Source organism: Triticum aestivum, chromosome 7B (assembly GCF_018294505.1).
Source record: "Triticum aestivum cultivar Chinese Spring chromosome 7B, IWGSC CS RefSeq v2.1, whole genome shotgun sequence".
NCBI classification, from domain to species: Eukaryota; Viridiplantae; Streptophyta; class Magnoliopsida; order Poales; family Poaceae; genus Triticum; species Triticum aestivum.
In genome coordinates, this window is record NC_057813.1 from 215226461 (window position 1) to 215244066 (window position 17606).

General features: G+C 52.8%; 1 protein-coding gene across 1 annotated transcript in view; it reads right to left on the reverse strand.

The window, feature by feature from the left end:
• The window catches only part of LOC123160153 (signal recognition particle receptor subunit beta), a 25931-nt gene extending 8637 nt beyond the window's left edge, over positions 1-17294 (reverse strand). The window contains exons 1-2 of the mRNA XM_044577967.1: positions 16993-17294; positions 15941-16023 (exon numbers count right to left, since the gene is read on the reverse strand). Of these exons, the coding sequence (XP_044433902.1) occupies positions 15941-16023; positions 16993-17122 (213 nt within the window). The 5' untranslated portion in view covers positions 17123-17294. The remainder of the gene's footprint in view (positions 1-15940; positions 16024-16992) is intronic.
• Between the last annotated feature and the right edge of the window lie 312 nt (positions 17295-17606).

The window sequence follows — 17606 nt, forward strand, 5'->3', positions numbered from 1 at the left end:
TAGGATTTTGACAAACTTAGGCGAGTCCTTGGACTGCAGCTAAGCCTCCGAGTGGAAGGCTGGCTTACCACTCGGTAGGATTTTGATAAACTTAGGCGAGCACGAGGCTGCAGCTAAGCCTCCGAGTGGAAGACTGGCTTACCACTCGGTAGGATTTTGACAAACTTAGGCGAGCACATGGCTGCAGCTAAGCCCCCGAGTGAGAGGGTTGCTCTTCACTCGGTAGGATTTTGATAAACTTAGGCGAGTCCTTGGACTGCAGCTAAGCCTCCGAGTGGAAGGCTGGCTTACCACTCGGTAGGATTTTGATAAACTTAGGCGAAACGGATTCGCAGCTAAGCCTCCGAGTGGGAGTCTGGCTCACCACTCGGTAGGATTTTTATAAACTTAGGCGAAACGGATTCGCAGCTAAGTCACCCACTGAGGGGAATTTCATTGGACAAAAATAAAAAGTGACAGATATTATGGAGGAACCATGACACTATTATTTTGAGATCCATGAACTACAAAAGTACTTTATTGCAACTCATCCGAGTGATAAAACTTAAGTGTAGAATGGGCGGAGTAGCTCCGCATTCCAAGCTCGGGGTTCGTCGATATTATGTTCGACGTTGTAAAGACGGTACGCCCCATTGTGGAGGACCTTAGTGACGATGAAGGGGCCTTCCCAAGAAGGAGCAAGCTTGTGTGGTTTGTGCTGATCCACTCGGAGAACCAAATCTCCTTCCTGGAAGGCTCGACCTCTCACATTTCTGGCGTGGAAACGGCGCAGATCTTGTTGGTAGATGGTCGAGCGGATCAAAGCCATCTCCCTTTCTTCTTCCAAAAGGTCGACTGCGTCTTGCCGCGCTTGTTCAGCCTCTACTTCGTTGTAGATTTCAACTCGAGGAGCATTGTGAAGAAGATCACTCGGCAAGACTGCTTCAGCTCTGTAGACCAAGAAGAATGGAGTTCTTCCGGTCGACCGATTAGGTGTGGTCCGCAGTCCCCAGAGTACAGAGGGAAGTTCATCGACCCAAGCTCCAGCCGCGTGTTTGAGATCACGCATCAGTCGAGGCTTCAGTCCCTTGAGAATCAGTCCATTAGCTCGCTCTGCTTGTCCATTCGACTGCGGATGGGCGACTGACGCGTAGTCGACCCGTGTGCACTGGGAGTTGCAGAAAGCTCTGAATTCCTCTGAGTCAAAGTTCGACCCATTATCCGTAATGATGCTGTGCGGGACTCCATATCTGAATATTAGTTCCCTGATGAAGCTAACAGCAGTACCGGTGTCAAGGCTCTTGATTGGTTTAGCCTCGATCCACTTGGTGAACTTGTCGACTGCCACCAGTACATGCGTGAAGCCACTTCGTCCTGTTCTCAAAGGACCGATCATGTCCAGCCCCCAAACTGCAAAAGGCCAGACGAGTGGGATGGTCTTCAAAGCTGACGCAGGCTTGTGCGACATATTCGAGTAGAACTGACATCCCTCGCACTTATCTACTATCTCTTTTGCCATCTCATTCGCCTTGGGCCAGTAAAATCCGGCTCGGTATGCTTTGGCCACGATGGTCCGAGAGGACGCATGATGACCACAGGTCCCCGAGTGAATATCATTGAGGATGAGTCGACCTTCTTCTGGTGTTATGCACTTCTGACCGACTCCAGTCGCGCTTTCTCTGTATAATTGTCCTTTGATTACGGTAAAGGCCTTAGATCGACGGACGATCTGTCGAGCCTCTTCCTCATCCTCCGGAAGCTCTTTCCTCAAGATATATGCGACATACGGAATCGTCCAGTCGGGAATGACCACCAAAACCTCCATGATCAAGTCGACCACCGCTGGGACTTCAACTTCAGTCGGATCTGTGGCGCTCTTGGGCTGCGGAGTTTCTTCGGTGAAAGGATCTTCTTTGACTGACGGAGTGTGTATATGCTCCAAGAACACACCACTCGGAATGGCTTCTCTCTTGGAACCTATCTTTGCTAGATCATCAGCTGCTTGATTTTTCAGTCGGGGTATATGATGGAGCTCCAACCCCTCGAACTTCTTCTCCAGCTTCCTCACTGCACTGCAGTATCCAGTCATGGCTGGGCTTCTCACGTCCCACTCTTTCATCACCTGATTGACCACTAAATCCGAGTCGCCATAGACCATTAGGCGACGGACGCCGAGTGAAATGGCCATGCGCAACCCATATAGGAGGGCCTCATATTCTGCCTCATTGTTGGAGGAATCAAAGTGAATCTGGAGCACATATCTGAGCTTATCTCCTCTGGGGGAAACCAGGACAACCCCAGCACCGGAACCATTCAACATCTTAGAGCCATCGAAAAACATGGTCCAATGCTCCGAGTGAACTTCAGTCGGCTGCTGTTGTTCAATCCACTCGGCGAGGAAATCTGCTATCGCCTGGGACTTAATGGCTTTCTTTGCCTCAAACTTGATATCAAGGGGAAGAAGTTCAATCGCCCATTTGGCCACTCGACCAGTTGCATCTCTGTTGTGCAAAATCTCTGATAGTGGAGCGTCGCTGACGACTGTGATGGAATGGTCAGAGAAATAATGAGCAACCTTCTTTGTGGTCATGTATATTCCATACACAAGCTTCTGATAATGAGGATATCTCTGCTTGGATGGAGTCAAGACTTCAGACAAATAATACACTGGGCGCTGAACTTTGAGAGCTTTTCCTTCTTCTTCCCGCTCGACCGTTAGCACAGTACTGACGACTTGTCCTGTGGCTGCGATGTAGAGCAACAGAGGCTCTTTGCTGATTGGAGCAGCAAGCACCGGCTGGGTGGAGAGCAGAGCTTTTAGCTCGGCAAACGCTGCATCAGCTTCTGGAGTCCACTCGAACTTGTCAGCCTTCTTCATCAGTCGGTAAAGAGGCAGTGCCTTTTCACCGAGTCGTGAGATGAATCGACTTAATGCGGCCAAGCATCCAGTAAGCTTCTGGACATCGTGCACTCGCACAGGGCGTTTCATTCGGAGAATAGTGCCAATCTTCTCTGGGTTAGCGTCGATTCCCCGTTCGGAAACGAGAAAACCGAGTAACTTGCCACCAGAAACTCCAAATGTGCACTTTGATGGATTGAGCTTGATATCATACCTTCTAAGGTTGGCAAATGTTTCGGCGAGGTCAGCGAGCAGGTCGGAACCTTTTCGTGACTTGACAACAATATCATCCATATAAGCTTCCACATTCCGACTGATTTGGGTGAGTAGACACTTCTGAATCATTCGCATAAATGTGGCTCCGGCATTCTTGAGGCCGAATGGCATGGTGATATAGCAGAAGCACCCGAATGGAGTGATGAAAGCTGTTTTTATCTCATCGGGCCCGTACAGACGGATCTGGTGGTACCCGGAGTAAGCATCTAAAAAAGACAACCTCTCGCATCCCGCGGTCGAGTCAACAATTTGATCTATGCGAGGGAGAGGAAAGTGATCTTTCGGGCAGGCCCGGTTGATGTGCTTGAAATCAATGCACATTCGGAGCGACTTGTCCTTCTTAGGAACCATGACGACATTAGCGAGCCACTCGGAGTGGTATATCTCTCGGATAAATCCTGCCGCCAACAGTCGAGCCACTTCTTCTCCGATGGCCTTTCTCTTCTGGACGGCGGACCGCCGAAGATGCTCTTTGACTGGTTTTGTAGACGAGTCGACTCTTAGGCGATGCTCAGCCAGTCCCCTGGGAACACCTGGCATGTCAGCGGGCTTCCATGCAAAAATGTCCCAGTTCTCACGGAGGAACTGGATGAGCGCTTCTTCCTATTTTGGGTCGAGTGTTGTGGAGATGCGGGTCGGAGCTGCTTCGGGGTCGGTCGGGTGAATGTGAACAGGCTTCGTCTCACCGGATGACTGGAATGCAGACTCTGTGGCGGGCTTCTTGGATCGCAGCAAGTCACTCGGATCTGCATTTTGCTTGTATTCTTCGAACTCGACCGCTGTCACTTGGGAATCGGCAATCTTGGAGCCCTTCTGAAAGCACTCCTCTGCCTTTTTCCTATCACCGGTGACAGTGATCACACCTTTGGGACCGGGCATCTTCAATTTGAGGTACACGTAACATGGTCGAGCCATGAACCGTGCATAGGCTGGTCTCCCCAAAATGGCATGATATGCACTTTGAAAATCCACGACCTCAAACGTCAACTTTTCTTTGCGAAAATGTTTCGAATCACCAAACACTACGTCCAAAGCTATCTGGCCGAGTGACTCGGCCTTCTTCCCTGGTATAACTCCATGGAAGCTCATGTTACTAGTGCTCAGTCGGGACATCGGAATGCCCATACCTTTCAATGTGTCTGCATACAATAAGTTCAGCCCACTTCCACCATCCATCAGCACCTTTGTCAGTCGAGTGCCTTCGACAACTGGATCGACCACCAAAGCTTGCCTCCCGGGGGTGGCAATATGAGTCGGGTGATCAGATTGGTCGAATGTGATGGGTGTTTGAGACCACTTCAGATAATTTGCCTTTGCTGGGGCAACCATGTTCACCTCTCGGTTAATCACTTTCAGTCGACTTCTGCTTTCCACATCTGCAAAGATCATCAGAGTGGAGTTGATATGCGGATATCCTCCCTCACTGTCCTCTTTGTCTTCAGCCTTGTCCGACTCCTTCTCCTTGTCCTTAGACTGTTTTCCCTGAAACTGCTGGATCAGGAGTCGACATTGGCGAGTGGTGTGCTTTGGGTAAATGATATTCCCCTCTTCATCTTTCTTCGTGTGAATGTGACACGGCATATCCATCACGTCGTTCCCTTCTTTATCCTTTACCTTCTTGGGGTTCCAGGATCCTTTTGGTTTCCCCTTAAACTTTCCTTGAGTCACGGCCAGAGCCTCCCCAGGAGCTGCCGGTTCAGCCTTCCGCTTCTGTTTCCGACTGGTATTTCCTTTTTCCGACTGACTCGGCTTGTGCTTGCCGCTTCGGAGTCGGTCTTCTTCTTCGCCGTTGGCGTGCTTGGTAGCAATCTCCATCATTCGACTCAAGGTCATGTCACCGGTTCGACCAAATTTCAAACTCAGTTCTCTGTTCTTGACGCCGTCTTTGAAGGCGCATACTGCCTGATGATCAGAGACATTTTCCACAGTGTGGTGCAAAGTGATCCACCTCTGAATATACTCTCTGAGGGTCTCATTAGTTTTCTGCACGCAGACTTGCAACTCTGTCAATCCCGCTGGTCGCTTGCAAGTCCCTTCAAACGTCCTGACGAACACTCAGGACAGATCTTCCCAAGTGTAAATGCTGCTAGGAGGTAACTGAGTCAACCATGCCCTGGCAGAACCTTCCAACATGAGGGGCAAATGCTTCATGGCCACCTCGTCGTTCCCACCACCGATCTAAACTGCCACTCGGTAGTCTTCAAGCCAAGTTTCAGGCTTAGACTCACCAGTGAACTTGCTGACTCCTGTTGCCAACCTGAAATTGGGGGGGGATAACTGCGGCTCTGATAGCTCTGCTGAAACATTCAGGACCAGAAACGTGTACTCGACTGCTCGTGGGTACATCTCTGTCGAGTGCGCCTCGATGGGCTCTGTTCCGGTCGACCAGCCCTTGCACGATAATGGATCGCGCGTCGAAGCCTGGCTCTCTGGGGTCAACTGGAACCCTACGCCCTGCACTGTACTGACGCCTATCATCTCGGTCGAGTCTGTCGCCATATTGATCTCGCCGATTCTCACGCCCTTCGCGCCGCGGAGGCGATCTGGGGCTGTGAGCCGACTGAACCGTATTCACAGTGACAGATCGACTGTGAATTCTGTTGCGCGACTGAGACACGGCTGAATTCTGATCTCCTGCTGCCCGGAGCAGATCCCTGATCTGCAGCAAACCTCTGCCAGCTTCCGACTGCGAAGGCTGAATGGACTCTGCTATACGGGTCGCAGCTGCTAAATTCTGAATTGGGGTTCGATATACCTGAGTCGGCGGGAAGAGTTGACGTCAACTGGTGTCGGGAAGTCGTTGCCGCGCGCGCTCGTCGAGTGCTCGCTGAAGGTTCTCCAGTCGAGTGCGCTCGGCCAAATTGGCCAGACGCGCCTCCTCCAAGGCACGAGCCTCGGGGGTTTCTCCTGCGATGGGAATACGCAGGGGATCTTCGTTCCTGCGGCGAAGCTCTTCTCTTTGCAGAGAGTCGAGTGGCTCGGGCTGGTACTCTTCGTAGTCTCGTGCAGGGTCGCCGCCGCCACCTGCTCCACCGCCACGGGCGAAGCCAGGAGGGCTGTGGGGCCCGTCGACCATCAAGATTTCCGCCGCTGGATCACTGCTTCCGCACTCGGATGCAGTCTCTCCGGAGCCAGTCGACTGATCGAACAAGCTGTAGAGAGATTCGTTGGGCTCGATTGCCGCAACTTGTGTAGTAGCCGATTGGCGAGCCACCGAGTGACTCACCCATCGCTGTGGCCCCAAGGTGGGCGCCAACTGTCGTGGTTCTAAGCCTGACAGTAGAGTGGGGGTAGGTATGGAGAGGCAAGGTCCTAGCTATGGAGAGGTTGTAAGCACAAAGGATGTACGAGTTCAGGCCCTTCTCGGAAGAAGTAACAGCCCTACGTCTCGGAGCCCGGAGGCGGTCGAGTGGATTATGAATGTATGAATTACAAGGTGCCGAACCCCTCTGCCTGTGGAGGGGGGTGGCTTATATAGAGTGCGCCAGGACCCCAGCCAGCCCATGTAGGAGAGGGTTTAAAGTGAGTTAAGTCTGGGGCGTTACTGGTAACGCCCCACATAAAGTGCCTTTACTATCATAAAGACTACTTGATTACAGGCCGTTGCAGTGCAGAGTGCCTCTTGACCTCCTGGTGGTCGAGTGAGTCTTCGTGGTCGAGTCCTTCAGGCCAGTCGAGTGAGTCCTCATTGGTCAACTGGAAGGCGACCTCTTCTAAGGATGTCTTGGGGTAAGTTACTTGGAACAGGTCCATGACCCTACCCTAGGTACATAACCCCATCATTAGCCCCCGAATGGATTGAGGCTTCGAGTGAAGGAGTTGATGTCGTTTCCGATTGACCTTTGCGCTCTAGTTGTGCGCTGTTCTGGACCAAAGAATCTCTTCGTTGACAGGGAGCAATTTGCCTTCAGTCGACTCGATCCATTCTGTTTTTACGTCGAGTGATCTTTCGGGCTTCGACGATCTCCGAGCGACGGATCGCCGGAAACACCGCGTCTGACAGACTGATTTGTTGCTCGCGGATTCCGCGGGATGCGAAATTTGGGGGCGCGCGCGAAGCGGGGCGGACCGCGGCGTTCGGATGGGACGGGGCATAGACGCCTCGATCTCCGCGCCGCCTTTTTCGCCACGTATCCAGCCTGCATAACTGCTCTCAGATATGATTAGATCGACCGGGCCCGCATGTCAGCCACTCGGAAGGGACCTTATAAATGCGCCCGGCGAGGATTTCTGTGCTGCGCCCCAGCATTCTCCCTCTCTCTCTGCTTCCTTCTTCCCTGCTCAGCGTGCTCGCTCTCGCCCCCGCACCACTTCCCTTCGCGCATCTCTCCGGCGACCATGGCCAAGGAGAAGACGGCGGCGCTGGAGCGCGCCAAGAAGGCGTCGGCGTCGGAGAAGGCGAAGGGGAGATCCACCAGCCGCGGAGGGTCCTCGTCCAGGTCCCGCCTGCCGAAGGGCTGGGTCCAAGGAGACTGGATCCAGTCGACCATCACAGAGAAGGACCTCCTCGACATGGCCAACGAGGGCTTGATCCCTCACGGAGCTGCGAGGTTGCCGGGGGAGGAGTGGCATCCACAGCCAGAAGAGGGTGAGTGTGTGCTTTTGGCCACTCATGTTGATCGTGGGTTTTCCTTGCCGCCAAGTATTTTCTTCCGTGACTTCTTGAATTTCTTTGGAGCGCAGCTTCACCACTTTACCCCAAACTCCATTGCCTATCTTGCTGCATTCGTGTCCATGTGTGAGGGTTTCTTGGACTGTCGACCGCACTGAGGTTTGTTCAAACATATCTTCACGTGTCGCTCTCAGACCGTGAAGAAGGCGAGCCCAGGTGATGAGAAAACCCGAGTCGTCCAAATGTGTGGGGGCCTGGGGATCCAGGTGAGGAATAAGAGCACCTTCCCGCCCATGACCTTTCCCGAGTCCGTCAGAGGCTGGCAGTCGACTTGGTTCTACTGCCAGGTCCAGTCGACGCCAGGGCAGTCGAGTGGACTCCCTCCATTTACCGTGGACCGAGTGAACAAGCCCTCCCCTCTGAAGCTGATTCCGGAGGAGAAAGCCGACGTGAAGATGTTGATGGAGCGCGTGGTGCAGTTGGTTCGGGAGGGGGTGACGGGCATGGATCTTCTGGAGGTCTTCCTCAGGCGTCGCATCCAACCCCTTCAATTCCGGAGCCACTGCATGTGGTTGTACTGTGGGACCGAAGACGAGACTAGAGTCCATCCAGAAGCAGTCGACGACGTCACTCTGGAAAGATGGATGGTAGCCGTTACCGGAAACAAGGACAACCCGCGCGGAGCCAGAAGGATTCCTCCACTCGACCACAACAGCGACCCAAACAAGGTACATTTGCTCTGCTCTCCACTGCGCCCTTGTCGCATTCATTTCTGTTAATCCTGCCGACTGGTCGACTGATTCTTGTCTGGGCATTTGTTAGGCCCTCACTGAGCTGTACTCGATGCCCAATGGGGCACAAGCTTCGACTGAGGAGGGCGAGGCGAGCGGAGGCGAGAGCCAGGAAGAGGAGGAATGGGACTCGGATGTCGCAGAGGACGATGACGACGATGATGATGATGTCGGTGATGAAGACGACGTCGAGGACGAGGAAGAGGAGGAGGAGGAGGTCGTGCCACCGCGCTCGGAAAGGCGGTCGAAGCTCGTCCACGACCCTTCAACTGAACGTGGCAAGGGGGTTGCGACGCAGTCGACCAAGCGCCCTAGGACCACCTCTCCAGCGCCGACTGAAAAGGCGCCGAAGCAGCCCAGGGCGGCCTCGTCGAAGCCGATCAAACTCTTGCCGAAGATGAAGGTGTCCATCCCTACCATATCGGGGTAACTGTGCTGCTCATATTTTCTTATTCCGTGTGAACTTTATTTCTGGTCGACGCTGAAGTTAGTCGACTGATCCTTTGGAGTTGCAGTGCCGCTACTTCTGAGACCTCGGCCCGGGCCGATGACCATGAGATGGAGGATGCGGCAACTTCGAACCCGGGTACTGTATTCTTAACACCGTTTTTAGTCGACTGACTCGCGATCTCTGATCCTGATCCTTCTCCGCAGCTCCACCCAACACTGTTATCGATCTCCCTGACGACGACGAGGATGAAGAACCACTGACACGCAGGAGGAGTCGGAAAGCGACCACCAGTAAGGTACCTCAGGATGTGACGGCGCCTGAGATTCTGACTGTGGAGGAAGGGAACACCACTCGACACCAGGTGTCCTTCGCAAATCCACTGACGAGTGCTCAGCAACCCTCCCTCTTTACGACGCACCACGTCCCAGAGGACCAAGCTGGCGCAGCGAAGGAGGCAATACGCCAGGCGGGACTCATGATGGAGCAGCTGAAGACCATCCGGGACGCGAGCCAGGCAGCTTATGACGCCAGTTCTGCCCTCCAAAGCAATGTCCAGGTCAGTCGACCGTTGTTTGTTCTGTTGGATATGCTACCAAAAACTTTTCTTTTCCGGAATTTATATTAGTCACCCACTGGGTGTGTCGAATAAACTCCGTGTTAGCGGGGGCACGCTGAGTGCACCCGCTGGGTGTAGTCCCCAAGGCTAAGGTCGACTGCTGGCAGTCGGCCTTAGGCTTTATGATGTCAATCTTTCTGTCAGTCGACTGGTCGACTGGATTTCACAAACCGGTGGGGGCACGCTGAGTGCACCCACTGGGTGTAGCACCCAAGGCTAAGGTCGACTGCTGGCAGTCGGCCTTAGGCTTTATAATGTCAATCTTTCTGTCAGTCGACTGGTCGACTGGATTTCACAAACCGGTGGGGGCACGCTGAGTGCACCCACTGGGTGTAGTCCCCGAGACTGTGGTCGACTGCTTGCAGTTGATCACAGTCTTAGAGAATGCATCTCGCACACTTTTTTTTTTTTTGAGGTCGACTGGTCGACTTTGTCTTCAACAGGATTAGTGGGGGCACGCTGAGTGCACCCACTGGGTGTAGTCCCCGAGACTACGGTCGAATGCTTGTATTCGGCTGTAGTCTTAGAAACGTGTGTTTTTCCCTTTTTCACTCGGAAGTGAATTATATTTGACATTTAGTCGATTGGTTCTTCGCAGAACTCCTGTGATCTTGTGGCTCGCTACTCAGAGCTGGAACAAAAACATACTCAAGTCGAGCTGAGCTTGAAGCTGGTTCAGGAGAAGCTGACAAAGGCAAAGGAGGAGACCGAAGGTATGTTTGGTGAGACCTTGACGACTGCTTTTCCCCTTGCTTGTTTCAAAATCTGATCTTGCTGTAACTTGCAGGTAAGGTAAGGGAGGCCCAGCAGAAGAAAGACCTTGAGCTAGCTGAGAAGATCAAGTTTGCTGACGAGAAGTTAGCTTCAGTCACCAAGCTCGAACAAGACAATACCAATCTGAAAGCTGCTCTTGGGATTGCCAACAAGGAGGTCAGTCGACTGAAAACTGATAAAGCTGCCCTGACCGTCCAAGTCAGCAAATTGACTGAGAAGAAAACTGAACTGGAGGCCTTCCTGAGTGGTCTTGCCAAGAAGCTGTTTCTTATGCTTGAAGGTAAACCTCCATGTTCGGCAAATATTTCCAATTGTGGCTTTTTCCATTCGACTATCCCCTTGACTTAGTGATCACCTTTGCAGACTTTTGTCAAAACTTTGAAGAAGAAACCAGCCGACTGGAGCCAAACCTTGACCCCGTCAATTCTCCGGTGAACGACGAAGTTGCCATGGATGTTTTCCGACTGGAGTCTCGTGTTGCAGCTGTCGTGGACTATCTCGCAAGGCTGAAGGCCGCCACATCGCGCATCGAGCCAGAAGAAGTTTTTTACCCCTCCTGTGGAGGGCTGGAAGGTGCAACAAATTCATCAAGGTCAATTCCGTCGGCGATCCGAGTGGCAGCTGCAAGGAAAGTCTCCATAAAGGACCTGAAGTCGTGCTTCTTGGTATTGGCCACCCGAAGGGCCGCCAGCTTCTCCTCTCGTACATCTTTGCAGTGGACTCGGGCCAGACACAAAGCGACATCTGCACCACACCGAGCCGAGGACTTCTTCCACTCCTGCACTCGACCAGGGATCGTGTTCAAGCGGGCCATCAGCGACTCAAGGTCATTCTGAAGTGTCTCCTCAGGCCAGAGCGTCGAGTCGATGCGCGATGTGGCGGCCTTCAGCCTTGCGAGATAGTCCACGACAGCTGCAACACGAGACTCCAGTCGGAAAACATCCATGGCAACTTCGTCGTTCACCGGAGAATTGACGGGGTCAAGGTTTGGCTCCAGTCGGCTGGTTTCTTCTTCAAAGTTTTGACAAAAGTCTGCAAGGGTGATCACTAAGTCAAGGGGATAGTCGAATGGAAAAAGCCACAATTGGAAATATTTGCCAAACATGGAGGTTTACCTTCAAGCATAAGAAACAGCTTCTTGGCAAGACCACTCAGGAAGGCCTCCAGTTCAGTTTTCTTCTCAGTCAATTTGCTGACTTGGACGGTCAGGGCAGCTTTATCAGTTTTCAGTCGACTGACCTCCTTGTTGGCAATCCCAAGAGCAGCTTTCAGATTGGTATTGTCTTGTTCGAGCTTGGTGACTGAAGCTAACTTCTCGTCAGCAAGCTTGATCTTCTCAGCTAGCTCAAGGTCTTTCTTCTGCTGGGCCTCCCTTACCTTACCTGCAAGTTACAGCAAGATCAGATTTTGAAACAAGCAAGGGGAAAAGCAGTCGTCAGGTCTCACCAAACATACCTTCGGTCTCCTCCTTTGCCTTTGTCAGCTTCTCCTGAACCAGCTTCAAGCTCAGCTCAACTTGAGTATGTTTTTGTTCCAGCTCTGAGTAGCGAGCCACAAGATCACAGGAGTTCTGCGAAGAACCAATCGACTAAATGTCAAATATAATTCACTTCCGAGTGAAAAAGGGAAAAACACACGTTTCTAAGACTACAGCCGAATACAAGCATTCGACCGTAGTCTCGGGGACTACACCCAGTGGGTGCACTCAGCGTGCCCCCACTAATCCTGTTGAAGACAAAGTCGACCAGTCGACCTCAAAAAAAAAAAAAGTGTGCGAGATGCATTCTCTAAGACTGTGATCAACTGCAAGCAGTCGACCACAGTCTCGGGGACTACACCCAGTGGGTGCACTCAGCGTGCCCCCACCGGTTTGTGAAATCCAGTCGACCAGTCGACTGACAGAAAGATTGACATTATAAAGCCTAAGGCCGACTGCCAGCAGTCGACCTTAGCCTTGGGGGCTACACCCAGTGGGTGCACTCAGCGTGCCCCCACCGGTTTGTGAAATCCAGTCGACCAGTCGACTGACAGAAAGATTGACATCATAAAGCCTAAGGCCGACTGCCAGTAGTCGACCTTAGCCTTGGGGACTACACCCAGCGGGTGCACTCAGCGTGCCCCCGCTAACACGGAGTTTATTCGACACACCCAGTGGGTGACTAATATAAATTCCGGAAAAGAAAAGTTTTTGGTAGCATATCCAACAGAACAAACAACGGTCGACTGACCTGGACATTGCTTTGGAGGGCAGAACTGGCGTCATAAGCTGCCTGGCTCGCGTCCCGGATGGTCTTCAGCTGCTCCATCATGAGTCCCGCCTGGCGTATTGCCTCCTTCGCTGCGCCAGCTTGGTCCTCTGGGACGTGGTGCGTCGTAAAGAGGGAGGGTTGCTGAGCACTCGTCAATGGATTTGCGAAGGACACCTGGTGTCGAGTGGTGTTCCCTTCCTCCACAGTCAGGATCTCAGGCGCCGTCACATCCTGAGGTACCTTACTGGTGGTCGCTTTCCGACTCCTCCTGCGTGTCAGTGGTTCTTCATCCTCGTCGTCGTCAGGGAGATCGATAACAGTGTTGGGTGGAGCTGCGGAGAAGGATCAGGATCAGAGATCGCGAGTCAGTCGACTAAAAACGGTGTTAAGAATACAGTACCCGGGTTCGAAGTTGCCGCATCCTCCATCTCATGGTCATCGGCCCGGGCCGAGGTCTCAGAAGTAGCAGCACTGCAACTCCAAAGGATCAGTCGACTAACTTCAACGTCGACCAGAAATAAAGTTCACACGGAATAAGAAAATATGAGCAGCACGGTTACCCCGATATGGTAGGGATGGACACCTTCATCTTCGGCAAGAGTTTGATCGGCTTCGACGAGGCCGCCCTGGGCTGCTTCGGCGCCTTTTCAGTCGGCGCTGGAGAGGTGGTCCTAGGGCGCTTGGTCGACTGCGTCGCAACCCCCTTGCCACGTTCAGTCGAAGGGTCGTGGACGAGCTTCGACCGCCTTTCCGAGCGCGGTGGCACGACCTCCTCCTCCTCTTCCTCGTCCTCGACGTCGTCTTCATCACCGACATCATCATCATCGTCGTCATCGTCCTCTGCGACATCCGAGTCCCATTCCTCCTCTTCCTGGCTCTCGCCTCCGCTCGCCTCGCCCTCCTCAGTCGAAGCTTGTGCCCCATTGGGCATCGAGTACAGCTCAGTGAGGGCCTAACAAATGCCCAGACAAGAATCAGTCGACCAGTCGGCGGGATTAACAGAAATGAATGCGACAAGGGCGCAGTGGAGAGCAGAGCAAGTGTACCTTGTTTGGGTCGCTGTTGTGGTCGAGTGGAGGAATCCTTCTGGCTCCGCGCGGGTTGTCCTTGTTTTCGGTAACGGCTACCATCCATCTTTCCAGAGTGACGTCGTCGACTGCTTCTGGATGGACTCTAGTCTCGTCTTCGGTCCCACAGTACAACCACATGCAGTGGCTCCGGAATTGAAGGGGTTGGATGCGACGCCTGAGGAAGACCTCCAGAAGATCCATGCCCGTCACCCCCTCCCGAACCAACTGCACCACGCGCTCCATCAACATCTTCACGTCGGCTTTCTCCTCCGGAATCAGCTTCAGAGGGGAGGGCTTGTTCACTCGGTCCATGGTAAATGGAGGGAGTCCACTCGACTGCCCTGGCGTCGACTGGACCTGGCAGTAGAACCAAGTCGACTGCCAGCCTCTGACGGACTCGGGAAAGGTCATGGGCGGGAAGGTGCTCTTATTCCTCACCTGGATCCCCAGGCCCCCACACATTTGGACGACTCGGGTTTTCTCATCACCTGGGCTCGCCTTCTTCACGGTCTGAGAGCGACACGTGAAGATATGTTTGAACAAACCCCAGTGCGGTCGACAGCCCAAGAAACCCTCACACATGGACACGAATGCAGCAAGATAGGCAATGGAGTTTGGGGTAAAGTGGTGAAGCTGCGCTCCAAAGAAATTCAAGAAGCCACGGAAAAAAATACTTGGCGGCAAGGAAAACCCACGATCAACATGAGTGGCCAAAAGCACACACTCACCCTCTTCTGGCTGTGGATGCCACTCCTCCCCCGGCAACCTCGCAGCTCCGTGAGGGATCAAGCCCTCGTTGGCCATGTCGAGGAGGTCCTTCTCTGTGATGGTCGACTGGATCCAGTCTCCTTGGACCCAGCCCTTCGGCAGGCGGGACCTGGACGAGGACCCTCCGCGGCTGGTGGATCTCCCCTTCGCCTTCTCCGACGCCGACGCCTTCTTGGCGCGCTCCAGCGCCGCCGTCTTCTCCTTGGCCATGGTCGCCGGAGAGATGCGCGAAGGGAAGTGGTGCGGGGGCGAGAGCGAGCACGCTGAGCAGGGAAGAAGGAAGCAGAGAGAGAGGGAGAATGCTGGGGCGCAGCACAGAAATCCTCGCCGGGCGCATTTATAAGGTCCCTTCCGAGTGGCTGACATGCGGGCCCGGTCGATCTAATCATATCTGAGAGCAGTTATGCAGGCTGGATACGTGGCGAAAAAGGCGGCGCGGAGATCGAGGCGTCTATGCCCCGTCCCATCCGAACGCCGCGGTCCGCCCCGCTTCGCGCGCGCCCCCAAATTTCGCATCCCGCGGAATCCGCGAGCAACAAATCAGTCTGTCAGACGCGGTGTTTCCGGCGATCCGTCGCTCGGAGATCGTCGAAGCCCGAAAGATCACTCGACGTAAAAACAGAATGGATCGAGTCGACTGAAGGCAAATTGCTCCCTGTCAACGAAGAGATTCTTTGGTCCAGAACAGCGCACAACTAGAGCGCAAAGGTCAATCGGAAACGACATCAACTCCTTCACTCGAAGCCTCAATCCATTCGGGGGCTAATGATGGGGTTATGTACCTAGGGTAGGGTCATGGACCTGTTCCAAGTAACTTACCCCAAGACATCCTTAGAAGAGGTCGCCTTCCAGTCGACCAATGAGGACTCACTCGACTGGCCTGAAGGACTCGACCACGAAGACTCACTCGACCACCAGGAGGTCAAGAGGCACTCTGCACTGCAACGGCCTGTAATCAAGTAGTCTTTATGATAGTAAAGGCACTTTATGTGGGGCGTTACCAGTAACGCCCCAGACTTAACTCACTTTAAACCCTCTCCTACGTGGGCTGGCTGGGGTCCTGGCGCACTCTATATAAGCCACCCCCCTCCACAGGCAGAGGGGTTCGGCACCTTGTAATTCATACATTCATAATCCACTCGACCGCCTCCGGGCTCTGAGACGTAGGGCTGTTACTTCTTCCGAGAAGGGCCTGAACTCGTACATCCTTTGTGCTTACAACCTCTCCATAGCTAGGACCTTGCCTCTCCATACCTACCCCCCACTCTACTGTCAGGCTTAGAACCACGACAAATCCCTAACTAAAACTTGGCAATGAAGAGAGACAGAAACTAGCAAACCTAAATATGCAAGGTCGTTACTCTGGCCACATTCTATGGTTTTGAGTCAATCCACTAGAATGTGAGTAACTGTGATACCCAAGGGGGAGAGAAACTTGCCATAGTAGATAATTACCTGGTAGAAAAGAATAGTTTTACCACTTCCACTTAGCCCGGATAGCACAATGGTGTTTGGTTTCGATGATTTCAGACAAGAAGCTGTTACAAAAATCAGACATATACTGCTCATCAATTGCTGCACATATATAGCGCCAGTGAAATTATAATCACAAAGACAGAAATATTACTAGTACAGCAACACAAAAACAGAAGTATCACTAAGTACGGCAACACAACAATGTATTTCAAATCTTGAGATGCACCATTGCATAAACTAAGGTAATAAGTTCAAATGTTGCACTCTGAAAATAAATTATCTCTAGATTAACACGACACATATTATCATGTTATTATCACTCTGCCAGAAGCATTGATGTTTAAGAACTCATAATTTCCAACATCTTGCAGTATTATGATTTTACAGCCTGCACTTGCAAATGTAAATACAGACAAAATCAACAGAACTACACCACTAACTTGATACACCTTATGACCCACTGCAAAGTATAGTGTAAATCAGTTGATAAATTCAACATCTCTGCTTCCGTTCTGAGTCAACAGTATAAAAAAGAACTAAGGATGTGTACAAATCCAAACTTACCAATGCATCATTCCTGTACAGACAGGATACTACGTCCACTGTAGATTACGTTTTTTACCCAGTATAATTAAACAGGAAACTGCGACCTGGTGCCCCATTCAAGCTAAATTCCACCAACTATGCACCAGCTCTCAGCTTGATCATAGGCATGGGCTCAATTACGACTTAATCATATTTGAACGTAGTGGCATACTGGCATTACACTGCAGCTAACGACACAACTGCTCATCCACAGCTAGTTTGAATCAGTCAGAAACTAGAGGTGCACATGGAACGCACAAATTCAAACAAGCCCAACACCTTCAGGCAAAGCGGACCTGCTCCCGAGACAGCTCTTAAGTTGCCAAATTACCACATCTATCTGCCTAGTTTTTCAGGGACCGCATTCTGCACACGCTCTTGACTACTGCGCGAACAGCCGGTAGCAAGGACACACTGCGAGAAGAAGCTTAGGCTCGGGAAATCACCTGCGAGGAGCACCAGAATTGTGACGGCAATCACGGCGACGGCGACGTAAATCTGCTCCGGGGGCTGCTGGCGGATCCAGCGCTCGGCCTGGCCCGCCCACTCCTCGGCCTGGCGAACCCACTCATCCATCGCCGTGAGCGCCGCGCGGAGGGCGAGAGGAGCGAGCGGCGGTGGCGCCGGGGGCTCTAGCCTCTAGGAGCGGCTGGACGCGGAGAATCACGGGAGGACAGTGGGACAGCGGAGGAGGTGGAGGAGGCGAAGAGGGGGGGGACTCGTCTGGAAGCAGATCACGATGCGATGAGTGGGCGGTGGGCACGAAGGACGCACGGGTTTCTTATTGGGTCGTCACGTGGAGTACCAGCTCGGAAAAGGCAGGCCCAATGGGAGGGAGAAGTCGTCCGGCCCATATTTGATAGGCCGACTCTGCAGCATGCACGTAAGGCAGAAACCACGGAAAACCCTATTTGCCGCTCTCTGCGGCAAAATGTCGGGGTCCCGCACAGGGTTATCGAGCTAGCGGAGTCGGGTGGGCCAGCCTGTTAAGCGTTCCCACTACATCGGTTTTGGGAACCTTCTATGACATTCCCAGCCGGTTTTTTCCGGTTTTGGGAAC